A 25317-nucleotide genomic window follows, 5' to 3' on the forward strand; every position below is an offset into this window, starting at 1 on the left:
CTGAGTCAGCTGGAACAGCTCCGTGTGGTGCTGCCCCAACTCTTCTGCCCTCGTGTCCGTAGGCTGCAGAGAAAGCCGGAACGGCTCCGTACGGTGCCGCCCCAACCTTTCCGAACCCTGTTGACTTGAAGCAGATGCAACAGTTCTGCCCCCCATAATCCTTGGCTGGCCCTTATAATCGTCATAATTTCTGCATTTGCTAGCACTGGCCTTCTTTAGCCCTAAAAATGGCAATAGTTCATTCTCTATTGTGATAAAATATGTCTCACTCAAACATTTAGTCTGGTCCGGCTTAACCTGGGCGTATGGCGAGTCCGACGCCATGCTGTCCCAACCACGAGGATTTCACAAACAGAAAAACCAAATTTTTACCTGATTTCCTTCGCTCTTGTTGTCCCGCCGCCGCCACCAATGTAACACAAAAATCCTGTGTCAATAACCACAACAATACGGAGCAATGAAACACACTAAAAACCAGTATTTCTGCTTGAATTCCTGACCGTTTTATTCCAGACGTCCAATCTTTATAAATTCACAGATCTAGACATAGGAAAAACGTCTCCCCAGGCGAGCGGGTTTCCCAATCTTCCAGCAGGGGGCCAACCAGCAACTAGCTCCACCGCGGAGCCGTGCTGGCGCCCTCTACTGGCTGATTGGCACGAATGTTACAATACCATCAACCTCTCCCCATTACCCGTCACAAAGAAAGGTTTTATGCCAATAATTATTTTGAGTAATTACCAAAAGATCCCAAAGTTTCCCAATCACACGATGTTGTACAATAATCATGCTCGCTGCATGCATACGATAATTATAACAGGCTGCAAATGACATTCTATCTCGGATAAGGTATGACTTTTATTTATTTATGCCGTCAATCCAAAAAATCTACAGGGCCTAACTTCAAGAAGTATAATCCATGTTATTATTGTAAAAAGAAGGGGGAACAGTGCATGGGTATACCAAGTCAGTTTCCCCTGTGTTTGCTTTTCCTGAACGGGAACTTAAGGAGAGAAAGAGGGGCGGGTAGATTTTGTTGTATCTGTTTAACTTGTTGTGGGTGATCGTTAATTTTGTACTTAATTGTAGGTCTCGTAAACGGTGATGACTTCAATGGACCAGTTGACACTACAGTTAAAGAGACTGATGATGTACTGCTCACATGCGGCTCACAGTCTGGTGCGGCAATTAGCTTCGGAACTTGGTCAGATGGTGGTGGCACTATAACGTCTCGAGAACTCCAGATAAAAACTACTGGCAAATATTCAAACTTTGAGCTTGTTGCTGATTATGCGACTGGTCAGTATAATCTACGCATCAACAATGCTGAGTATGAAGAAGAAGGGACCTATGTATGCCAAATTGGTGCAGATCCTGCTAAATCAGCGATGCTGACTGTAGAAGGTTTGTTTATCTTTTAAAATCACTATCTTTCTAGAAATTTAATTGGATATTGTGAAAAACATAAAAGAAAATTCCTAAAAAATAACTTTCTTGATTCAATACCGTAGTGTTGGCCATTGTGATCACATAGCTTTGATTTTTCGTTTTTTTATTTTTATGGAAGCAGTCCCAATTTCGAAATGTCTCTTGAAATATGTTTGAACTTTGATAAAACCTTTGAATTTTCTCAGATAGTGGCTATTTTACAGTCAAGTTATTCAATTTGTTTGTTTGTTTGTTTGTTTGTTTGTTTGTTTGTTTGTTTGTTTGTTTGTTTGTTTGTTTGTTTGTTTGTTTGTTTGTTTGTTTGTTTGTTTGTTTGTTTGTTTGTTCTAGCTCAAGTTACAAGTGTGACAATCACAGTAAATAGGGCATCTAGTTCACCCGTTGATGTGTTGGCTGGTGAGGAACAAACGCTCGTCTGCACAGCCTTTGGTGCCAGACCACGTGTAGGAATAGACTGGACTAATGATGGGACCAGTCTCTCTGGTGATACTGAGACAGAACGTGTCAATGGAGATACAACTGATACTATTAGCACCCTTCGATACACTCCAACTAGGAATGATGATGGTCATCAGTTTGGATGTGAAACAACAGGACAGGAAGCTGCAACACCTCAATCACAATCAGTCACCCTCAACGTGCAGTGTAAGTCACTTTTATAGAGTAAAGTAAAATGTTGTAAGGGAATAAAAGAGAGACAAGGTGGTCTTTTAAAAAGCTTCGTTTAAAACTGAATCGAATGTGGTGTCCTTTATTATCGCACGGCCATGACCCTCTGCAAGGGTTTAAACAACCTAAGACTGAGTTAGGCCTACAACTCTTTCTTACCCATTCAAAAATAGTGTTTCCCCTTAAAACAGCAGTAAACCTTACACAGTTGGGAACAAAATCTGGATTTCTGTCTCAGCTTGCTTCAACTCTGCGTTAAATTCCTATCCGTGCTGGAAGAAAATACCTGCTCGTGCAAGTTTCAAACTTGAGTTTGCCAAATTATATGTGGCCTACCAACTTAAATATTGGGCATTGAAATTTGGGAGACGCCTTGCACTGTGAAAACCTTATTTATCGCAGTCTTTGCTCAATCAATCGGAATGGATGAAGTCCCAGAAGGGAAATAAACCTTAAAAGGCACTATCATTAACTTTGTAAGATCAATATTTTCGAAGATTAAATTTAAAAAGCTGTGTGCTTGCATTATGTCAAACTTAGCTAAAAGTAGCGTGGAAACTCAGTTTTTAATAAAACAAATTGGCTGAATGGCTTTTCCCCCACATCAAACTCGAATTTTTATTATTATATTTCTACTGGATTTGTATTAATTGAAATATCATACAAAGTATGTTTTCTTGATTGTTTCCACAGTTGCCCCAGTTGATGTAATGCTAGAGTATAGTCAAGGTACAATTACCTGTTCATCCACTGCTAACCCTATCGTAACTAACAACCAGTATGTCATCACTCTGAATGACACAGAGACATCTGGGAAGACATTGGCCTACGACCCAGAGATGAATGGCTGTACATCAGTCAAGTGTACCGCTACCAATGCAATAGGAACAGCAACTGGCTCACTAGCAGAACACCTATGTCCAGGTATATAATGGGTTATCAATTTTTTTCAAAACCCTTATGGACATCCATTTTGAAAAGGGGACCCCGATCTGCAACGAAATAAGCGTTTCTTTCTTGTATGGATATATCTAAACAAGATACAACTTATTAAGTCCACTTATGTCAAACGCATTTCTTGAAAATGTAAACAAGGCTCGATGATTTTGTAAATTGATTTCCAGCTGGTCAAAAACAAACAAACATTTCTCTGTTGTTTTTATACCTAGGAGCGACAACAACTGAGGTTGCACCAAGTACTACCAGTCCCACTACAGGTAAGAAAGAAATGAAATCCACAAAACTTGTTTATTTATTTTGCTAAAAAGATAATGATTGAATCTGTGAAAGTCTTCTTCATCAGGCCTGAAATCTTTCTCTCGCATCTGAAAGCATACACATTATTTACTAATTAGTGCAACAAGTTTTTTTTTTTTCTGCCACTAATTCCTTGCAACGTAATGACGAATTGAGCCAAGATTTTCACAGGTTTGTTAACTTTCCCCTAAGCATTTAGTCCATTAAATACGTTTACATTGTTTAACACACTAAAACAAACTACGATGTATTTGATCAAAGGGTTTGGGGACTCGTTGTATGACGCAAAACACAAACGACAGATTCACATTAAACTATAAACGCGGTTTAAATAAAATGTCGGTAGAAAGCTTCCCTTAAAATATAGATGAGAAAACAAAATTCACGAAAATTATGTATGTACAATGGATTTACGCGACTCTCCTGAAACATTGTTTTGTGATTTTTACCATGACAAGGCTGACACTTCTACAGATTAATATTACGTATTGAATCACAGTGAATACGGATTCATGTCATGGCCAAAAACTTGATCTACAAAAAGTACCAACAAACTTTAAAAATGATTACTATTTCCAGTTCCTGGTTGTGTATGTGCTTCCACTGGCGTTGGTGCTATCATTGGAGCCCTTTTGGGCGGTATTGTCATCGGAGCTGTAGCTGTCATTGTCATTGTTGTCTTGATGCGACGTCATCGTGACAGATCGACACAGAGACCAGACAAGGCTATCATAGATGGCGACGATGGGTAAATTTGACGTCTTTCTCTCACACTTTCACACATGAGTGAATAAAAACACACATTCCAGATTTTTTTAACATGTGGATTTGAGAAAGCAGTCTCGTGAATTCTCGTGAAATATTTAGAATTTGTTTTGATGAAAGTTCTGACAATGTCCATTTTCCATAGATTTCTTTTGCATAAATTGGCTTCCCATGAGCTAGACTTGACACAAGTCCCAATCGCGTGCCAATCTCAGAAAACTATTATTTTGTGATGCTCTGCATTTCCCAACCTGTTCAGCACGCGGGCCCACAGCTACATTTTGACGGCGGCAGGTGCTTAGGGACCTCCCACATGAGAACGGGACTTGAATCAAGTCTACCCATGATCGTGCACACAGTGTTCGGAATAACACAAATTAAAGGCACCACAAAGATCAGAAAAGAATGTAACATCAATGTAACAAATTATCAATAACATCACTTCTAAAACAAATTCCAGGCACTACGAGATGTCTACAGAACCGCCAAGAAATCGACAAATACCTCTTGCTGGCCCTTCAGTTAATAAGATTAATCCGCCAGGTAATCGAACAAAAGTATAATACCTTTTTAATAAACTTGTTTTAAAACGTGGAACTTTCTGTTTCTGTTGTAAAAATATGGACAACTATCATTCAATAAAAAATTTATAGATTGTTTTTTATATAGAGTTCACACTATTTATTTTCTTAAGCAAGAAAGGCTTAACAAAACAATAATGCCGATAATTTAATACTGTTTTCCATACATTGTTGGTTACTTGCAGATGGTCTGACGAACAAGATGACCAAACCAGCCGTCTATGAAAGTATCTCAGAAAACAAAATGGCCGCCGGGTCCAAAGCGCCTAAAGATGCCACGTATGGCAATGTAGGACCCGAATTGTCATTCTCGCGAGATCTCATAGTGGTCGAGAACGAGATTGGGCGAGGTGCGTTCGGGAGAGTGCTTCTCGGTACAGCGCAAGGGATTATGGGAGATGGGAATCTCACCAAGGTCGCCATTAAAACACTGAAAGGTTAGTAAAGTGACGTCATAAAGAAGATATTGAGTTCAACAATAGACGTGTTACAAGTCTTGAGTGTATTTAGACATTGGGAACCATTACACTTTGAATTTGTGTCTTTTAAACCATAACGATATGCACTTGGAATTGTTGGTTCCCCCAAGAATGTTTTAGTATCCGCGAGATTTGCACATTAGACATTTGCATAGTTCAGTTTCTCACATAGCAGACATTTTAATTGAAGTAGGAGAGTAGTTGTTTTCGAATAAAAATAAGAAAATGGCATCCATAGTTTACATTTTGTAGATGGTGCTGATGGACAAGCAAAGACCGGCCTCCTGCAGGAGTTGGACCTAATGAAGAAAGTGGGTTCACATCCACACGTGGTCAATCTATTGGGATACAGTGTAGAGAAAGGTAAATAACAACACATAATGACAACAGTTTGCTCCTCTCAAGTTAAATGGTTGACAAATAATAAATACTAGTAGCATTTTAACACCATCAGTTCAAAATGGCTGACTTAATACAATGGAAGCTCCATAATTATAACCTCGTTCAGTTCGAATATCACTCCTGATTAGATATATTCATTTACAGTGTTGCCAAATGGTGGGAAAAAAACCCAATAAAATCTCGAAAGTAATACTGACAATTTGTCTTGCGATAAATTGTATTGCTTTGTGAAATTGGGCCCTTAAGGTTTCTAAGGCTCGATGTTTGACTGCAGTTTTACTGATTCTTGTTATCCATGTCGTTTATTTCTATCATCAGATCCCATCTACGTCATCGTTGAATATCTCAATAAAGGTGACCTTAAGAATGTTCTGATTGGATGTAGATCTGAAGACATGGGAACTGGTTACTTCAACATACATGGTATAAGTAAATCACTCTCTAAGACATTGATCAAGTTTGCCAGAGATGTGGCAAGTGGAATGGCCTTCTTATCGTCACAGAAGGTGAGTTCATTTTGTATAATATAACTTATTATATATTATTGCGATAGGACTCTATATTATTATATTATGTGATTTAAATCAATGTGGTGATTGGTTGGTTCGGTAGAATCAGCTTTCGATCATTTTGGACATAGGTCAACAACTAATGAAATAATCTGCCAAAAATTAGTTGCGTCACACTGACGTCACTTGTTGAGTGTTGAGCCAAAAACAAACTGACAAAATGCAAAAATTGTAATGTGTTTTGAGTCATTAGTTGTAACTCTTTCTCGATCCCTCAGTGTATCCATCGTGATCTGGCTGCCCGTAACGTTCTGGTAAGTGAAGACATGGTCTGTAAGGTGGCTGACTTTGGACTGGCCCGTGACGTCATGAATGTCCGCATCTACCAGCGGGAATCAGAGGTAATCAGACAATACGATGTTTTGTTCTTTTTTTATCTTCACTTGGGTACGTGGGTTTCAAATGGAAAATGAGATTGTTATCTTTTGTTTATACTCTGCGTTGCAGGGAGTTCTGCCCATGCGCTGGATGGCACTGGAATCCCTTCTTGATGACGTGTACACAACAGAGAGTGACGTATGGTCTTTTGGGATTCTCCTTTGGGAGATCGTTACTCTTGGTGAGATGATTATGATGTATAGATAGAGGGCGTAATCAGTTAGAAAACATCTCTGCTATCAGTTACCTTCAATTTAGAGTTTCGCTTCACTAAACGAGAACTTATGAAAACAATATGGCGCCCAATATTGATAAAACTAACTCATATTAAAGACACTTGACACAATTGGTATTAACTCAAAATAATTGTAAGCATTAAAGGCAGTGGACACTTTTGACAATTGTCAAAGACTAGCCTTCACAGTTGGTGTATCTCAACAAATGCATAAAATAACTAACCTGTGAAAATTTGAGCTCAATCGGTCATCGAAGTTGCAAGATAATAATGAAAGAAAAAAACACCCTCGCACACAAAGTTGTGTGCGTTTAGATGGTTGATTTCGAGACCTCAAGCTCTAAATCTAAGGTCTCGAAATCAAATTCGTGGAAAATTACTTCTTTCTCGAAAACTATGGCACTTCAGAGGGAGCCATTTCTCACAATGTTTTATACCATCAATCTCTCCCCATTACTCGTCACCAAGAAAAGTTTTATGCTAATAATTATTTTGAGTAATTACCAATAGTGTCCACTGCCTTTAACATTTACTTGGTAACGAGTAACGGAGAGCTGTTGAAAGTATAAAACATTGTGAGAAACGGCGCCCTCTGAAGTAACGTATAGTTTTTGAGAAAGAGGTAACTTCTCACTCATAATAAAATCCTTCAGCTGATGCCTTTTACCATGCATCTAACAAGCAAACAAAGTTGTACAAGGGTGTTTTTTCTTCCGTCATTCTCTAGCAACTTATCAATTGAGTCTAAATTTCCACAGTTTGTTATTTTATGCGTTGTTATGTTGGGATACATCGATTGAGAATACATCATTGGTATTTGACAACACCAAACGTTTGTTCTTCGGTATAATTTTTGAAAGATTCCAGTTAATCAATGTCATACCACTCCAAATAAGTTTAACATGAATTTGCATATCTAATTGATGACAGGTGCGAGACCATATCGACTCATGACTGCAAAGACAATGGTTGCCCAACTCAAGGAGGGCTACCGTATGCCTAAACCAAGACACTGCAGGGAAGAGCTGTAAGTGAAAGACCAATTCGCCATTTGAGATAAATGAGAGTGTTGTGGATCTCTTTTCTTTCATCTCTATTTTCCCTTTATATGATGATATCAGAACGATTATAGTTATGCTGGATCGTCATCTTTCTGTCCATAATACGAGGAAAGCAAGACAAAAATTGGTTGAAGACTATCTTTAGTTTTTAATAATTGAACATCGATCATCAAATCTTAAAGTTCTTCACTAGTTTTTCTAAACTTCTCTGGATGTTTACCAGATACTCCATGATGAGCAGCTGTTGGCTTCAAAATCCAAACAAGAGACCAACTTTCCGTAGTCTCTTCAAACAGTTGGAGAAGAGTCTGACAAATGAAGCGGTAAGAAATTATTTATTTCACTGTGCTTTATGTTGGGAAAGGGTATTGGTGTTTATGGCACCAGGAAGCTGCCTGAAGCAATTATATTCTTAAGTTTTCTTGTCAAGTCTTGTATCAGTGTTTCTCCACTAAACTCCAGATTGAACTAAACTACTATTTAATCACAATATTTAACACTTTATACCTTAACTTGCATTGTGTTGGTCTTGGTGTTCGTCCTCAACCAACGTGAATTGAGCTGACGCCAAGCCCATACTCGACCCATTCTTGATTACGTAATGCGGATAAACCAATCATCAAAGTCGTTCAACCACATGTAACTTTGTTTTGTTTTATCAGACTCATAACATACTCGATTAATCTACTGCAATTGTTAGTGTTCTGTATCCAACGGGTCAGATGACTGAAAGCGTGTCACTTTGGGGCTGGCCCGAGGTGCATGACGTCACCACGACGGGTTGAGTGAACGTTCAATTAGCTCATGTCAGGGGCTCTCCCGGATGAGCACCGCGGGGTCGACCCAGGGAAGCTAATCGAACGCACCCATAATGTCGATATTATAGAGATCAGTGGAGTCTAGTCACTCACCCGAACTTGCTCCATGATGTGAAACTGTGTCCAGTGTTATGAAATGCGAGGTGTTTAGATATTGGGATTCTTTGTTTAAACACCATTTCGAAAATTTTAAACCAGGATTAACTGTTTTTTTTTTTTACAGGATTACATCGAACTTGGTGATCTGGACGAAAATATCTACGAGGTGACAAAGATAAGGGATGACAACGAGAAACTGTGAGAGTTTGCTGCAAACTCTCACGAGAAAATATATCAGGATAATGATATAAAATATTGACTCATCAAAAAGAGTCTTTCGACGCTCTGTTTAATACAGTAATAGCATTCATCATTACAAATATTATATGCAGGGTTTTAAAAGAGCAGAAATTAAACTTTAAAATCAGAGTCAGAGTTGACCGGAATTTATTTGTGTCCCTTTTGGGCCTGACACAGAATGGGTCAAATTGACCCGGGATCCGTGTCAAATTATTTTATCCAGAAACGGAGCAAAAAGACGCAGAATGTAAGTTAGAAACACATGTATAACCACTTTCCGGACCCCCTAAAAATGGTCAGACCCCACGGAATTTCAAATCCGGGTCACTCTGACCCACTTTGTACTAACTAGGTCAAGAGTAGTTATGATTTGACAATAACCAATGAAATTATCTCGTATTGGTTGTATTGTGTATTTATTTTATTGAAAACTAGATGATAAAAATGAATCCCCTCTTCCAATAAACACAGATAATATAATAATATAATAATATAATAATATAATATATAATAATATATAATATCGAAGTCTTATACAGCGCACGTATCTACCAAACAAGGTACTCAGGGCGCTGAGTATATACAAACTTTCAGAAAGATAGGTTATTGCAGTGATGAATTCTGAGACCCAATTATTTAGCACCTTACAAGGGTTTACAAGGTGCTACGGCGCAATAAGCAGCCACAACCAGGAACACCGGGCGAACCCCTTCTCTTTTCGATAAGTGCACTGGGTTCTTTTACATGCGTTACACAACACTTGGGACCAACGGCTTTACGTCCCATCCGAAGGACTAAGCAATGGTTAAGTGTCTTGCACAGTGTCACGGCTGGGGATTTGAACCCACACTCTGCTGATCAGAAACACCAGAGTTTGAATTCGGTGCTCTTATTTAACCGCTCGGCCACGACACTTCCACCGATGTAATACCGGTACCTCTTTAGTAATGAATCTGTGATTGAACACGCATCATAAAAAAACCATGTTCCACCATAAACTGTCAATCTGCTTCATAGTGCAAAGTGTGTTATAACGAACTGCTTGTGACAAGTTAGCCTGAACATCTGACGCACACGCGAGGCTCGTGAATAACGCCAGAGACCTGCCTCGAGTCCGGCGTGTACATTCACCTTTGACCTCAGTCTTTTCACATAGAAATACGCAGTCAACTTCTATTGCGGACGTGACAGCAGTGTACTGTTTGGGCATGGAAAGCTCATGTCACTCCACGTATCCAATGATATCATTGTATCCAATGGAATCACTGATCTTGCGGATAAAGACAGGAGCCCAGTCTAGTCTTAAGTGAATCATCTTGTCTAGCACCCTCAGTTGTCAGTTCCTCTAACTGTATGGATTCTAGATTGCGACAGTCTTCACATAATTGTTATTGTGTTTTGCACACTCAGAGAGTTTAGACAACATGATTAGATGAAGCCCATGGCCCATATTTTGTTCTCTAGTGAGTTATTTCGCTTGTAAGTAGTGTTTAGTTAGAGGCAATATACTATTACACAGCTCATGTCACCAACTACATTGTAAAAAAAACTATGCCATGGTATACAGTTAATAAACTTCAACAAAAGTTCATTGCACTCACTAGGCCTTATTATAATACATATCATGCTATATTGTATAAAATTATAATCATAGTTTATTGTAAATAGACCTTGTATGGACAGAAGTTCAGCATATCATTATTTTTTACCACTTGTATTTTGCAGAAATTTGAAGGAGAAAAATTTGAACCCGTAATGCTTCATAAAACTTGAGGAAAATGAATTTCCCCAAATTGTCACGTGACTATTCTTTAAAAGCCTTTTAGGCACAGAGAGAGACTGGTTCTTTGTTATTCCGCATAGTGTAAAAAAAACGTACAGTTCATGTACACCAACTACGTTATTAAAACAAAAATCATGCTATTGTAAATTACTGTAAATATGTAATGGGCCCGAGCCCTATGTGGGCATTAATAGTTGATTAAATCATGTTGATACACAATTTTGCGGAAATATGAAAAAAAAAAGAAAAAAAAAACGGCTGCATGCTTCCTGAAACTTTAGAAAAATTAGTTTCTCAAAAATGTAAAATGTTAAGCATTTCGTATAACGAAAACAATTTATGAAGTAGGTCTAAAACGACTCTTTGAATGATCGCACCCTGCAAATGTCCGGTTTCATTGTTCAAATCAGAGTATTAAAGTGTTAAAATAATACTAACAGAAAATGTTTTGGTTTGGCCCAATTCCTCCATGGTTTGGCACAATGCTTGCTATGTGATGTGACGAAGAGAGGGCTCGGCGTGGCCCACTTTCGTGCCCATTCACACTTTTCAGCAAATACTCGGTACGCGCGCTAGGCGTGGAATGAGGTGCATGCTGGTTTAGCTAAGTAGCTAATAGCGATCAAATTATGCTGGTCTATCGCTAGCTAGACCAGCATGCACCTCATTCAACAGTTAGCGCTTGCGCAATGTGAATTTTTCGAAAGAAATGTTCCACGGTATTTCAAGAATAATATCGACTGAAGTGAATGGCCTATATCAGAGAGGCCTAGAAAAAATGTCTTACTTCTTTCGTAGCGATGATTCTAAACTTCTCGTGTCAAGATACCATACGGGCGAACATCAAAAATGTCTTTCGCAGGGTCTTGCTGTTGAGACACCCAGTAAGGGAAATCTTTGTATCCAGTTTCCGACGGATCTACGACTTTCAAGCCTTTCTCGTTTACGCGATTCTGCAAGATCAGCCTGTACTGCTTCCCGTCATGACTAAAGGCCTTACCGTAAAATTTGTCAACATTCTTGTAAGATGGGCTAGTGTAGACCCCCTTACCGAATAGCTGTCTGTGGCCCATCTTGTACCCCTTCTCGACAATTCCCCTGACGTTGCACTTTGCTGTTCCGTGGTAGGACACCGGCCACTCTCCCGGGGTTGTTGCAGTGCGGATTCCGTCTTGTCCCAACCAGGTGTCGTCCTTGTATTCACCGACAACTTTGATGGCGTATCTTTTCCATCCATACGGGCGTTGGTACTCGAAATTTCCCCGTTTGAATGTTTCTCCATTATCCTTAGCAGTTGTAAAGTCATGGTCGAACTCCGGTGCCATTGATTCTGGATCCAGCTTAAAAATGCCCATCTTTTGACCACGGCTGCATTTCATGCCAAAAATCATACAGCCAGACACGATCCCTTGGTATTTGATCTCTTGGTGATCTTCCAGTTCACTGTTGTCGTAGATCAGCATCAGTGTGGTGGGTCTCAAATTCAACTTCTTGGCAGCAGCTTCCCTCAACTCTTTAACAGTGGAGTTGGTCTCGACATCGACGGTGACCTGTTCGTTACTCTTCAACATGTGGACTTGAACAGTGACTTGAAGGAGTGACTCCGAGTTGGCCGAAGAATCCGGTGGTTGCATCATGCCATACGTCATACCAAACAGATCCCGAGCGGATAACTTGATGACCGATTGAGACTGGTTTTGGCTGGACTCTAATACCACATTTGAGCCGGCTCTTGGAGAGTTGGGACTGATGATGCCCATGGTCGCGGTAGCAGGAGGAAGCCAACCGCCGAACATCCAGCCCAACCACGACTGCTGTGGCTCTGGTTGCGCTGCTGGCATTAGAGAAGGTTGTCTCACGTTCAGTCCAGTCGTTGCTGTAAAAGCTGAGGAAATGATCGCCGTAGAAGCTGCACCCGCCATAATGGAAGTTGAGAGTATGTATCTTTTAGTATGAGCTTATACTGTCAAGAATTTTAGACAATATTTTGGCGTATAACGTATTTCAAACTGGAGCTGCTACTAGACCACTGCCAGCTTATTGCGTTCGGATTATAATAAATGGCACGCGCCGCACCACACACACCAATTCGTCATAATGTTTCAAGCAAGTCTACTTTTGAGAGCGGGGTGGGGGGGGGGGGCACACGATATTGCGCAATTCTTTCCCCGATGATCGATGTGTGAACGTACCATTTAAAAAAATAGGGGTGTTTAACTTTCACACTACAGGAAAGGATTTTAATCCTTAAAAGTTTGATAAAAGTATGGTAGTATTTTGCCATAAATAATATATGTATAGTTTATTTGTCAGGTTTTTTGAGCGGAAGGAAATGCGAGAAAAAAAAAACGAACAAAAAACGTTTTTTAAATGCATTCGTTCAGGCATAGAGCAAGGTCCAGGCAACATCACCATTATAATCATGGAGGTAGATAATTAACTCAGGCACATGGCCAGGTGACGGCACCATACAGCATTTTTTAGCTGATACTTTACACGTGCCATTTATTACAGTATTCTTAATCAGCAATACGTTAATACAAACCAATCTAGCCCTATGACCTTTACACCTTTAACACGATCTGCTGATTTCTCATCTAGGGAAAGTCCCTAAACATCCTAGCCTTGATTCAAGGCTGTTGGCGCAGTGTACGCTGGTAGGCACGATTCGGCAACAAGTGCATAGAAAGTGCACACAAACAACGTATACATAAAAGGTGTATGTACAGGTACATATACAGGTACATGTACATGTACATGTTCATGTACAATGCACACACTTTCCCGGAGTTGCTGTCATTGTTGTCCATATTTCTGTCATTGTTGTCCATGTCTGAGTTGTTGTCGTTGCTGTCCATATTTATGTCATTGTTGTCCATATGTCTGAGCTGATGTCACTGTTGTCCATATTTCTGTCATTGGTGTCCATGTCTGGTGAGTTGCTGTCATTGTTGTCCATATTTCTGTCATTGTTGTCCATATGTCTGAGTTGCTGTCATTGTTGTCCATATTTCTGTCATTGTTGTCCATGTCTGATGAGTTGCTGTCATTGTTGTCCATATTTCTGTCATTGGTGTCCATGTCTGAGTTGCTGTCATTGTTGTCCATATTTCTGTCATTGGTGTCCATGTCTGAGTTGCTGTCATTGTTGTCCATATTTCTGTCATTGTTGTCCATGTCTGAGTTGCTGTCATTGTTGTCCATATTTCTGTCATTGGTGTCCATGTCTGAGTTGCTGTCATTGTTGTCCATATTTCTGTCATTGGTGTCCATGTCTGAGCTGATGTCATTGTTGTCCATATTTCTGTCATTGGTGTCCATGTCTTGTGAGTTGCTGTCATTGTTGTCCATATTTCTGTCATTGGTGTCCATGTCTGAGCTGATGTCACTGTTGTCCATATTTCTGTCATTGGTGTCCATGTCTTGTGAGTTGCTGTCATTGTTGTCCATATTTCTGTCATTGTTGTCCATATGTCTGAGCTGATGTCATTGTTGTCCATATTTCTGTCATTTGTGTCCATGTCTGGTGAGTTGCTGTCATTGTTGTCCGTATTTCTGTCATTGGTGTCAATGTCTGAGTTGCTGTCATTGTTGTCCATATTTCTGTCATTGGTGTCCATGTCTGAGTTGCTGTCATTGTTGTCCATATTTCTGTCATTGGTGTCCATGTCTGAGTTGCTGTCATTGTTGTCCATATTTCTGTCATTGGTGTCCATGTCTTGTGAGTTGCTGTCATTGTTGTCCATATTTCTGTCATTGGTGTCCATGTCTGAGCTGATGTCACTGTTGTCCATATTTCTGTCATTGGTGTCCATGTCTTGTGAGTTGCTGTCATTGTTGTCCATATTTCTGTCATTGTTGTCCATATGTCTGAGCTGATGTCACTGTTGTCCATATTTCTGTCATTGGTGTCCATGTCTTGTGAGTTGCTGTCATTGTTGTCCATATGTCTGAGTTGCTGTCATTGTTGTCCATATTTCTGTCATTGGTGTCCATGTCTGATGAGTTGCTGTCATTGTTGTCCATATTTCTGTCATTGTTGTCCATGTCTGAGCTGATGTCATTGTTGTCCATATTTCTGTCATTTGTGTCCATGTCTGATGAGTTGCTGTCATTGTTGTCCATATTTCTGTCATTGGTGTCCATATGTCTGAGTTGCTGTCATTGTTGTCCATATTTCTGTCATTGGTGTCCATGTCTGAGTTGCTGTCATTGTTGTCCATATTTCCTGTCATTGGTGTCCATATGTCTGAGCTGATGTCATTGTTGTCCATATTTCTGTCATTGGTGTCCATATGTCTGAGCTGATGTCATTGTTGTCCATATTTCTGTCATTGGTGTCCATGTCTGAGTTGCTGTCATTGTTGTCCATATTTCCTGTCATTGGTGTCCATATGTCTGAGCTGATGTCATTGTTGTCCATATTTCTGTCATTGGTGTCCATATGTCTGAGCTGATGTCATTGTTGTCCATATTTCTGTCATTGGTGTCCATGTCTTGTGAGTTGCTGTCATTGTTGTCCATATTTCTGTCATTGGTGTCCATGTCTGAGCTGATGACATTGTTGTCCATATTTCTGTCATTGGTGTCCATGTCTGAGTTGCTGTCATTGTTGTCCGTATTTCTGTCATTGGTGTCCATGTCTGAGCTGATGTCACTGTTGTCCATATTTCTGTCATTGGTGTCCATGTCTTGTGAGTTGCTGTCATTGTTGTCCATATTTCTGTCATTGGTGTCCATGTCTGAGTTGCTGTCATTGTTGTCCATATTTCTGTCATTGGTGTCCATGTCTGAGTTGCTGTCATTGTTGTCCATATTTCTGTCATTGGTGTCCATGTCTGAGTTGCTGTCATTGTTGTCCATATTTCTGTCATTGGTGTCCATGTCTGATGAGTTGCTGTCATTGTTGTCCATATTTCTGTCATTGGTGTCCATATCTGAGTTGCTGTCATTGTTGTCCATATTTCTGTCATTGTTGTCCATGTCTTGTGAGTTGCTGTCATTGTTGTCCATATTTCTGTCATTGGTGTCCATGTCTGAGCTGATGACATTGTTGTCCATATTTCTGTCATTGGTGTCCATGTCTTGTGAGTTGCTGTCATTGTTGTCCATATTTCTGTCATTGGTGTCCATGTCTTGTGAGTTGCTGTCATTGTTGTCCATATTTCTGTCATTGGTGTCCATGTCTGAGTTGCTGTCATTGTTGTCCATATTTCTGTCATTGTTGTCCATGTCTTGTGAGTTGCTGTCATTGTTGTCCATATTTCTGTCATTGTTGTCCATATGTCTGAGCTGATGTCATTGTTGTCCATATTTCTGTCATTTGTGTCCATGTCTGGTGAGTTGCTGTCATTGTTGTCCGTATTTCTGTCATTGGTGTCAATGTCTGAGTTGCTGTCATTGTTGTCCATATTTCTGTCATTGGTGTCCATGTCTGAGTTGCTGTCATTGTTGTCCATATTTCTGTCATTGGTGTCCATGTCTGAGTTGCTGTCATTGTTGTCCATATTTCTGTCATTGGTGTCCATGTCTGAGTTGCTGTCATTGTTGTCCATATTTCTGTCATTGGTGTCCATGTCTTGTGAGTTGCTGTCATTGTTGTCCATATTTCTGTCATTGGTGTCCATGTCTGAGCTGATGTCACTGTTGTCCATATTTCTGTCATTGGTGTCCATGTCTTGTGAGTTGCTGTCATTGTTGTCCATATTTCTGTCATTGTTGTCCATATGTCTGAGCTGATGTCACTGTTGTCCATATTTCTGTCATTGGTGTCCATGTCTGAGTTGCTGTCATTGTTGTCCATATTTCTGTCATTGGTGTCCATGTCTGAGCTGATGACATTGTTGTCCATATTTCTGTCATTGGTGTCCATGTCTTGTGAGTTGCTGTCATTGTTGTCCATATTTCTGTCATTGGTGTCCATGTCTGAGCTGATGTCACTGTTGTCCATATTTCTGTCATTGGTGTCCATGTCTTGTGAGTTGCTGTCATTGTTGTCCATATTTCTGTCATTGTTGTCCATATGTCTGAGCTGATGTCATTGTTGTCCATATTTCTGTCATTTGTGTCCATGTCTGGTGAGTTGCTGTCATTGTTGTCCGTATTTCTGTCATTGGTGTCAATGTCTGAGATGCTGTCATTGTTGTCCATATTTCTGTCATTGTTGTCCATAATGTCTGAGATGCTGTCATTGTTGTCCATATTTCTGTCATTGGTGTCCATGTCTGAGTTGCTGTCATTGTTGTCCATATTTCTGTCATTGTTGTCCATGTCTGAGTTGCTGTCATTGTTTTCCATATTTCTGTCAAATTGTTGTCCATGTCTGAGTTGCTGTCATTGTTGTCCATATTTCCTGTCATTGGTGTCCATATGTCTGAGTTGCTGTCGTTGTTGTCGATATTTCTGTCATTGGTGTCCATATCTGAGTTGCTATCATTGTTGTCGATATTTCCTGTCATTGGTGTCCATATGTCTGAGTTGCTGTCATTGTTGTCCATATTTCTTTCATTGGTGTCCATGTCTGAGTTGCTGTCATTGTTGTCCATATTTCTGTCATTGTTGTTCATGTCTGATGAGTTGCTGTCATTGTTGTCCATATTTCTGTCATTGTTGTCCATATGTCTGAGTTGCTGTCATTGTTGTCCATATTTCTGTCATTGTTGTCCATATGTCTGAGTTGCTGTCATTGTTGTCCATATTTCTGTCATTGTTGTCCATAATGTCTGAGTTGCTGTCATTGTTGTCCATATTTCTGTCATTGTTGTCCATAATGTCTGAGTTGCTGTCATTGTTGTCCATATTTCTGTCATTGTTGTCCATAATGTCTGAGTTGCTGTCATTGTTGTCCATATTTCTGTCATTGTTGTCCATAATGTCTGAGCTGATGTCATTGTTGTCCATATTTCTGTCATTGTTGTCCATAATGTCTGAGTTGCTGTCATTGTTGTCCATATTTCTGTCATTGTTGTCCATAATGTCTGAGTTGCTGTCATTGTTGTCCATATTTCTGTCATTGTTGTCCATAATGTCTGAGTTGCTGTCATTGTTGTCCATATTTCTGTCATTGTTGTCCATAATGTCTGAGTTGCTGTCATTGTTGTCCATATTTCTGTCATTGTTGTCCATAATGTCTGAGTTGCTGTCATTGTTGTCCATATTTCTGTCATTGTTGTTCATGTCTGATGAGTTGCTGTCATTGTTGTCCATATTTCTGTCATTGTTGTCCATATGTCTGAGTTGCTGTCATTGTTGTCCATATGTCTGAGTTGCTGTCATTGTTGTCCATATTTCTGTCATTGGTGTCCATGTCTGAGTTAATATCATGTGGTCAAAAGGTGTTAATGTTTGCATCGGGGATATAGACCTAAAGAATTTAATACTATTTGGTTTTTACCTTGGTGTACTCGTAGTGCCTTTGTCACAGAACTCGGGAAAGTGAGTGCATCGGTTCGTGTAAAAGACAAAACTATCTTTTTTAACTGAGACGGTGTTCACAATTTGATTTTTAATGCCCCCCATCCCCTCCTGCGACCCCAACTCGACGTTTACACATTATTGATAATGGATTTTTTTCCTCACAACTCTTACTGATTGTACAGTGTTTAATACACACTGGTTTATTTGGGCTTTAAAGGCAGTGGACACTATTGGAAATTGTCAAAGACTAGCCTTCTCACTTGGTGTATCTCAACATATGCATAAAATAACTAACCTGTGGAAATTTAAGCTCAATCGGTCTTCAAAGTTGCGAGATAATAAAGAAAGAAGAAAACACCCTAGTCACACGAAGTTGTGTGCGTTTAGATGGTTGATTTCGAGACCTCAAGTTCTAAATTTGAGGTCTCGAAATCAAATTCGTGGAAAATTACTTCTATCTCGAAAACTACTCCACTTCAGAGGGAGCCGTTTCTCACAATGTTTTATACTGCCAACCTCTCCCCATTACTCTTTACCAAGTGAGGTTTAATGCTAATAATTATTTTGAGTAATTACCAATGACCAATAGTGTCCACTGCCTTTAAACAAAAACCATATTCATTATCTCACGATGCAAAAATCAACAGCTAAAATGATGTTCACAATTTGATGTTTAACAGTCCCATTGCAACTCCACCCCAAAACTACGTCACTGATGATGTGTAATCTGTAAAATGGCTACTTTTATGGCTTCGGCCGGAATGCCCAATATCTGATTCTTTATAATTGCCGCTGCAGCCATTGCCGTTGCAGCCTTAGCCGTCAGGTAGTAGCCAGAGCCGCTTGAATTGGAACAGTTTCAGGTTACACTGATGTAAGTGTGCACACAATAAAATAATAACAAGTGAATGATAAGAAAAAATAATAAAAAAATTGTTGAGACTGAAAGACGGTTGTTTTCTTGAATGGTTGATATACTTGTCCTTGTCCCCTCAAACACACATTTTTAAACCGTTTCATAAAGTGAAACCAAATTAGTATTTGTTCATAAAGGCAAAGCCATTGCAACACATTTTCTGATGGGTGCGCCACAAACACGAACTGTACGAGCAAAAACACATCACTGTTTTTTTTCTTTCTTTTTTACTCTCAATCATACATAGAAAAAGGGAAAACCCAAACAAGCCTGAAAATGTCTTTACGGCCAGTACAACTCACCATGTTAAATTACATCTATTAATTGACCAGGCTATGGATTCGGAGGTGTTGCAAAGGGGTGGAAATTCCAGGGTCTATTAATAGGAAAATTATGACGATGTAGAAATTTGTTTGTTGACAACGGATGGGTGCGGTTGCCACAACGAACGCCATTTTAAACAGTTTTAAGCTGGTGGTAGATGTAGCAGCTCCTGTCTGAAATTATTCGCACATATTTTGTAAAAAATTCTTCGCAGAAGCTCATACATACAGATACTCAGCTCCCATGGCGGTTGCAGCTCCTAATTTTGAGATCATTTCCTCAGCTTTTACGGCGACGACTGGACTGAAAGTCAGACAGCCTTTTCCTGATGATGGCGTCAAACGATGCCCACTGTGCGGCGCAAAAAAAACACCTCCTCCAGCGAAACCACAGTCGTGGTGGGACTGGATGTTCGGCGGGCTTGCCGCTGCTACCACGGCTAGAACAACCACTCCAAGAGCCGGATCATACGAGCCATTGTCGAGTGAAGAAACCCAGTCTCCTCCACCGGAGATCATCAAGTTAACCGCTCGGGATCTGTTTGGTATGACGTATGGCATGATACAACCACCGGATTATTCGACCAACTCGGAGTCACTCCTTCAAGTCACTGTTCAAGTCCACATGTTGAAGAGTAACGAACAGGTCACCGTCGATGTCATGACCAACTCTACTGTTAAAGAGTTGAGGGAAGCTGCTGCCAAGAAGTTGAATTTGAGACCAGCCACACTGATGCTGATCTACGACAACAGTCAACTGGAAGATCACCAAGAGATCAAATACCAAGGGATCGTGTCTGGCTGTATGATTTATGGAATGAAATGCACCCGTGGTCAAAAGATGGGCATCTTTGAACTGGATCCAGCATCAATGGCACCGAAGTTCGACTATGACTTTACAAACGAAAAGGATGATGGCGAAACATACAAACGGGGAAATTTCAAATACCAACGCCCGTACGGATGGAATAGATACGCCATCAAAGTTGTCGGTGAATATGAGGACGACATCTGGTTGGGACCAAACGGAATTCGCACTGCAACAACCCCGGGAGAGTGGCCGGTGTCTTACCACGGGACAGCAACATGCAACGTCAGGGGAATTGTCGAGGAGGGGTACAAGATAGGCCACAGACAGCTATTCGGTAAGGGGGTCTACACAAGCCCATCGTACAAGAATGTTGACGAACATTACGGTCAGAATTTTACTCATGGCGGGAAGCGGTACAGGCTGATCTTGCAGAATCGCGTAAACGAGAAAGGCTTGAAAGTCGTAGATCCGTCGGAAACTGGCATCCCAGATTTCCCTTACTGGGTGTCTCAACAGCAAGACCCTGCGAAAGGCATCTTTGAAGTTCGCCCGTACGGTATCTTGACACGAGAAGTTTAGAATCATCGCTCGCTAAGAAAGAAGTAAGAATTTTCTTTTCTATGGATATAGGCCAGCCACCTACTGTCGGTATTATTCTTAAAATACCGCGGAACATTTCTTTCGAACGTGAGCCATATACCTTTTCGCAAATACACATTGGACAAGCACTGTGTTGAATGAGGTCACAAAAAGCAAGCATTGTGCCAAGCCATGGAGGAAGGCCAAACCGAAACGTTTTCTGTACTAGAATAATTTGACATGCAACTTTAACATTCAGATTCGAACAATGAAACCGGTCATTTGCAGCGAGCAATCAATTGCTTGCTCTTTGACGTAATAACGTACGACGTACGACCTAAGCCTTGCTTAGCAAATACAGGTTACCAGCCAACATTCCATAAAATTAAACACTGTTGCGACTGGTGACCCACTCATTATTTGCTTAGCAAAGAAATTTGACAAGCAGTATTTTCTGCTTAATAAAATAATCGAACCCTAGTGTGGCCATTTGCATTGAGTAGCTTAGCACCAAGTGTAACTTAGGACAACCAAATGATGCTCGCCAGAATACTGTTACCAGCTAAAATGCAACTTGCCACAATGTACTGTTTGTGAATGGTATCCATGTTAGTTATTGTTTGGCAGATTATACATCAAAGTATAGATATGACGTCATTTTAATTGATTGAAGATTGTTTTGTTAATAATGGGCTCGAATAAAAGACAGTGATTAAACTAAATTAAACGTTCTTTTTAAAGATAAGTTATTACACAGAAAATAAATCAAAATTGTACAAATTGATGTAAGGAATGTTCTAGAAAAATAATCCGACAGATTACAATTTGTATTCTAAAGATTGTTGGTTTTAGTCGTCAACATTATCCGAAGTTTTTGGATTGACAAAACCGTTAACAACAAATGCATGGAATTTGAATATTAATACAGTTTTCAAGTGCTTAGTATGATTAAAAACACTTTAGTTGTCAGTTCAAATTAATTGTGTATGTTCAAAATGTTCACTTCTTGTTCATTTGTCGCTTTTGATTGAAGTCAAAGTTTGTGCACGGTATGGTAGTTTAAATCATATTAATGGTATTTTCACTTAAACACTCGGTGACGGAACATTTGTTAATTAACATATGCTAAACATGTAATGCAAACTACTGAAATTAACTCTAAACAAATTGTCAACTCTAAAGTGCATTTAGTATTAAAAAAGTGACTTTAAGTTATCATTTCATATTAAACGGTATACTATGTACTTTATATTTTATTCAGAATAAATTGCCTTAAAAAAAATCTTGTTCACCTGAATATTCGGCAATGAAACATTGTCGGTTATTATAAATGTAACTGCCGCAGCTCAGTCCTTTGCGTAATCGGTAAAGCTCTTTAGAAATTGTATAACTGAAAGGTTTCCATTTCTAACATTGTAAACAAGTGCAAGTTAAACCGTGGTTCATTGAATTGTAATTATTGCATGCTAATTGTCATAAAAATTCTCTCCGCATTCTTTCCAAATTCAATTTTTTTAATTCTTATTTTTGTATTTTGTAAGTAAAGAAAAAATCAAATTTCAATTTAAAAAAAAAAAAAAAAGTATATGTTGATTACAAGTGAAGGTCACATGTACAATGTGTTGTTTGGAAATGCATAACTTCACAATATTAAATTCCAATCATATTATTAGAAAAATCATATTATTAGAAAAATGATCTATCAATACATAAATAATTAACAAAATGCTTGGGCTTTAATGGATTTTTAAAGTTTTCTTACATATTCAGGATAATGCAATATTAAAAATAGTTATTTTTGTATCACATGGATTAACATCTTATCAGTGTTAAAAGTAAACATGTATCAGTGAAATGTGAATTTTGGTTTGGTTTACAATAACTAAAAATGTGAGAAAATATCAACGAAAGAGTCGTTTAGGCATATTACATAATTATTTTCAATAACGCGAAATGTCCAATAAAATTATTGGAAACTAATTTTTTTTTAATTCGAGGAAGCATGCAACCGTTTTTGTTTTGTTTTTCTTCTTCATATTTCAGCAGAATTTAGTATAACAGCTATAATGATCAACTTGTGCCCCAAACAGAGCTAGGGCCTATATTTACAGTAAAATGAGATTATAATTTTATACAATAGCGTATTAAAAATGTAGTTGGTTTACATGAACTGTACGGTTTTTATTACACGAAAGCGGAATAACAAAGAACCAGTCGTCTATGCCTAAGAGGCCTAAAAGGTCACGTAACATTTTTGGGAAATTCATTTTCCTCAAGTTTTATGAAGCATGACCGTTGTTTTTCTCTTCTTAAAATTTCTGCAAAAACTAGTGGTAAAAAAAATGATATGCTCATCTTCTGACAGTGCATAGTATTCCCTGTATGGGCAGTTAATTACAATTATATACAATAGCAAAGTGTGTTTTAATAATGCAGTTGGTGAACATGAACTGTTTATTGACGTAGTTTGTTTTAAATAATGTTGTTGGTAACATGAGCTGCACGTTGAATATTACATTTAACACTTACGACAGATTATTGTTGAATTAGGGTTTATCACGTGTAATCATACATTCATTATTAAAGAGGTATTACATCTGTGTTTTTTGGAAGAGGACGTTCTTAAATTAAATTGAATTTTAATCATGTTCGTATATATTCAGAATAATGAGTATTTAATATCAACAAAAGATTGTTTGTTTTAAATTGGTTTACATCTCATAGTTGGTTTAAGAAATGTATACACATGTAGAACATGTTAGAAATGTAGAAAATATCTTAACTCTGATTGGGTTTGCAATAACTAAACAATTGAGAACAATACTACAAAAAACAGACTTTTAGAAACTGTCGTCATGCGAAAATGTATAAAGTGCTAAGGACACTTATTTTCGTCAAGTTTGAAGCAAGCATGCAGTCATTGTTTTTCAAATATCTGCAAAATTCAGTAGTAAAAATGATCACCAATGTTTGCCCATTTAGTGCCTATAAACATTTGCAATAAAATATGATTATAATTGTCTACAATAGCATAATGTTAGTTTTGTTTAATAATGTAGCTGGTGACATGACTGTACGTTGTGTATTACTCTATGCATTAAGCAGATTGACAGTTTAAGGTTCAAACTAGGTTTATGACTTGTGTAAAATTATTCATTGCCAAAGGCACTGGACACGTTTGGTAATTGTCTACTCACTCATTGGTGTGTCCAAACATACATGCATTAAATAACAAACCTGTGGAAATTTGGGCTCAATACTGGTCATCGAAGTTGCAAGAGAATAAATTAACTTTGTTGCATAACTTTGTGTGCTTTTAGATGCATAATAAAAAAGCTTCAGGCCTGAAGTCTTTTATTAATTGGGTGAGAAATTACCCCTTTCTCATAAAGACTACTAATAGTGGCAGCCGTTTCACATAATGCATTATACTATCAACATCTCCCCATTGCTCGTTACCAAGTAAGTTTTTATGCTACTAATTATTTTGAATAATTACCAATAGTGTCCATTGCCTTTAAAGAGACTTATCTGTGTTTGGTGGAAGAGGAGATTCTTTTCTACCTTCTAGTTTTGAAATATACAGTGCAACTAGAATGATGTGATCATTTCATTGGTTATTGTCAAACCAGTCTTGACCTAGTTTGTACAAAGTGGGTCAGAGTGACCTGGATTCGAAGTCCCATGGGGCCTGACCCATTTGCCGAGTTCGAAAAGTGGTAATGTGTTTCTAACGAAGATTATGCGTCATTTTGTTCTGTTTCTGGATAATTTTGACACAGATCCCGGGTCAATGACCCATTCTGGGTCAACCCGAAGGGACACGAATCGGGATTCTGACCCGGATTAGTATTATAACTAATTTTTACTCTATAAAACCTTGCATCTTGTTTTTAGACAGGAATGTTTTAATTGTATTGAACCAGAAGAACGTCAAAAGACTCTTTTGGATTTTTCTCGTGAGAGTTGGCAGCAAACTCTCACAGTTTCTCGTCCTCATCCCTTATCTTTTTCACCTCGTACATATTTCGTCCAGATCAAACAGCCCGATGTAATCTTTAAAAAAAAAAAAAAAAAAAACAAGTTGACACCGTTTCACACTGCATGGTGCCGTCTCTCCTGTACGAACTGCGCGCGCACTTTCAGTCATCTGACCCGTTGGATACAATCAACTCATTTTCATGAGTCTGATTGAACAAAAATACGTCATGTGAGGTTGAACGACATCGGCGAATCATTGGTTTATCCACGCTACAATCAAGATTGCGTCGAGTATGTTGCGAGTCGTGAGCTCAGCTTCACGTTGGGCTGTACCACTAACAAGAAAAAAGAAGGAAAAAAAAAAAAAAAAAAACAATACTAATTCTAATTATTGAGAATAATTCTCGATGATATTTCAAGTTCTTTATGGTATTTCATGATTTTATATCATGATGAAGAATAATCAATGAATAAACAAGAATGAACACACTGCAAGTTATTGTGTG

At 38.9% G+C, this 25317-nt stretch overlaps 3 protein-coding genes across 3 annotated transcripts; 2 read left to right on the forward strand and 1 right to left on the reverse strand.

The window, feature by feature from the left end:
• The first annotated feature begins 1261 nt into the window (after positions 1–1261).
• Positions 1262–11588, forward strand: LOC139951572 (tyrosine kinase receptor Cad96Ca-like). Its single transcript, XM_071950523.1, has 14 exons — positions 1262–1404; positions 1780–2094; positions 2812–3042; positions 3288–3335; positions 3955–4123; positions 4601–4683; positions 4907–5158; positions 5453–5563; positions 5921–6108; positions 6390–6512; positions 6619–6730; positions 7715–7811; positions 8069–8168; positions 8887–11588. The coding sequence occupies exons 1-14, from the start codon at positions 1389–1391 to the stop codon at positions 8962–8964; spliced, it is 1923 nt and encodes a 640-aa protein (XP_071806624.1). The 5' UTR covers positions 1262–1388; the 3' UTR covers positions 8965–11588.
• A 3-nt stretch (positions 11589–11591) lies between these two features.
• LOC139951828 (uncharacterized) lies at positions 11592–12434 on the reverse strand. Its single transcript, XM_071950896.1, has one exon. It carries the CDS (start codon positions 12432–12434, stop codon positions 11592–11594), a length of 843 nt encoding a protein of 280 aa, XP_071806997.1.
• Positions 12398–24913, forward strand: LOC139951575 (uncharacterized). Its single transcript, XM_071950532.1, has 2 exons — positions 12398–12721; positions 19725–24913. Exons 1-2 carry the CDS (start codon positions 12535–12537, stop codon positions 20828–20830), a joined length of 1293 nt encoding a protein of 430 aa, XP_071806633.1. The 5' UTR covers positions 12398–12534; the 3' UTR covers positions 20831–24913.
• Positions 24914–25317: the final 404 nt, after the last annotated feature.

This window comes from Asterias amurensis, chromosome 19, assembly GCF_032118995.1.
Source record: "Asterias amurensis chromosome 19, ASM3211899v1".
Lineage (NCBI taxonomy): Eukaryota > Metazoa > Echinodermata > Asteroidea > Forcipulatida > Asteriidae > Asterias > Asterias amurensis.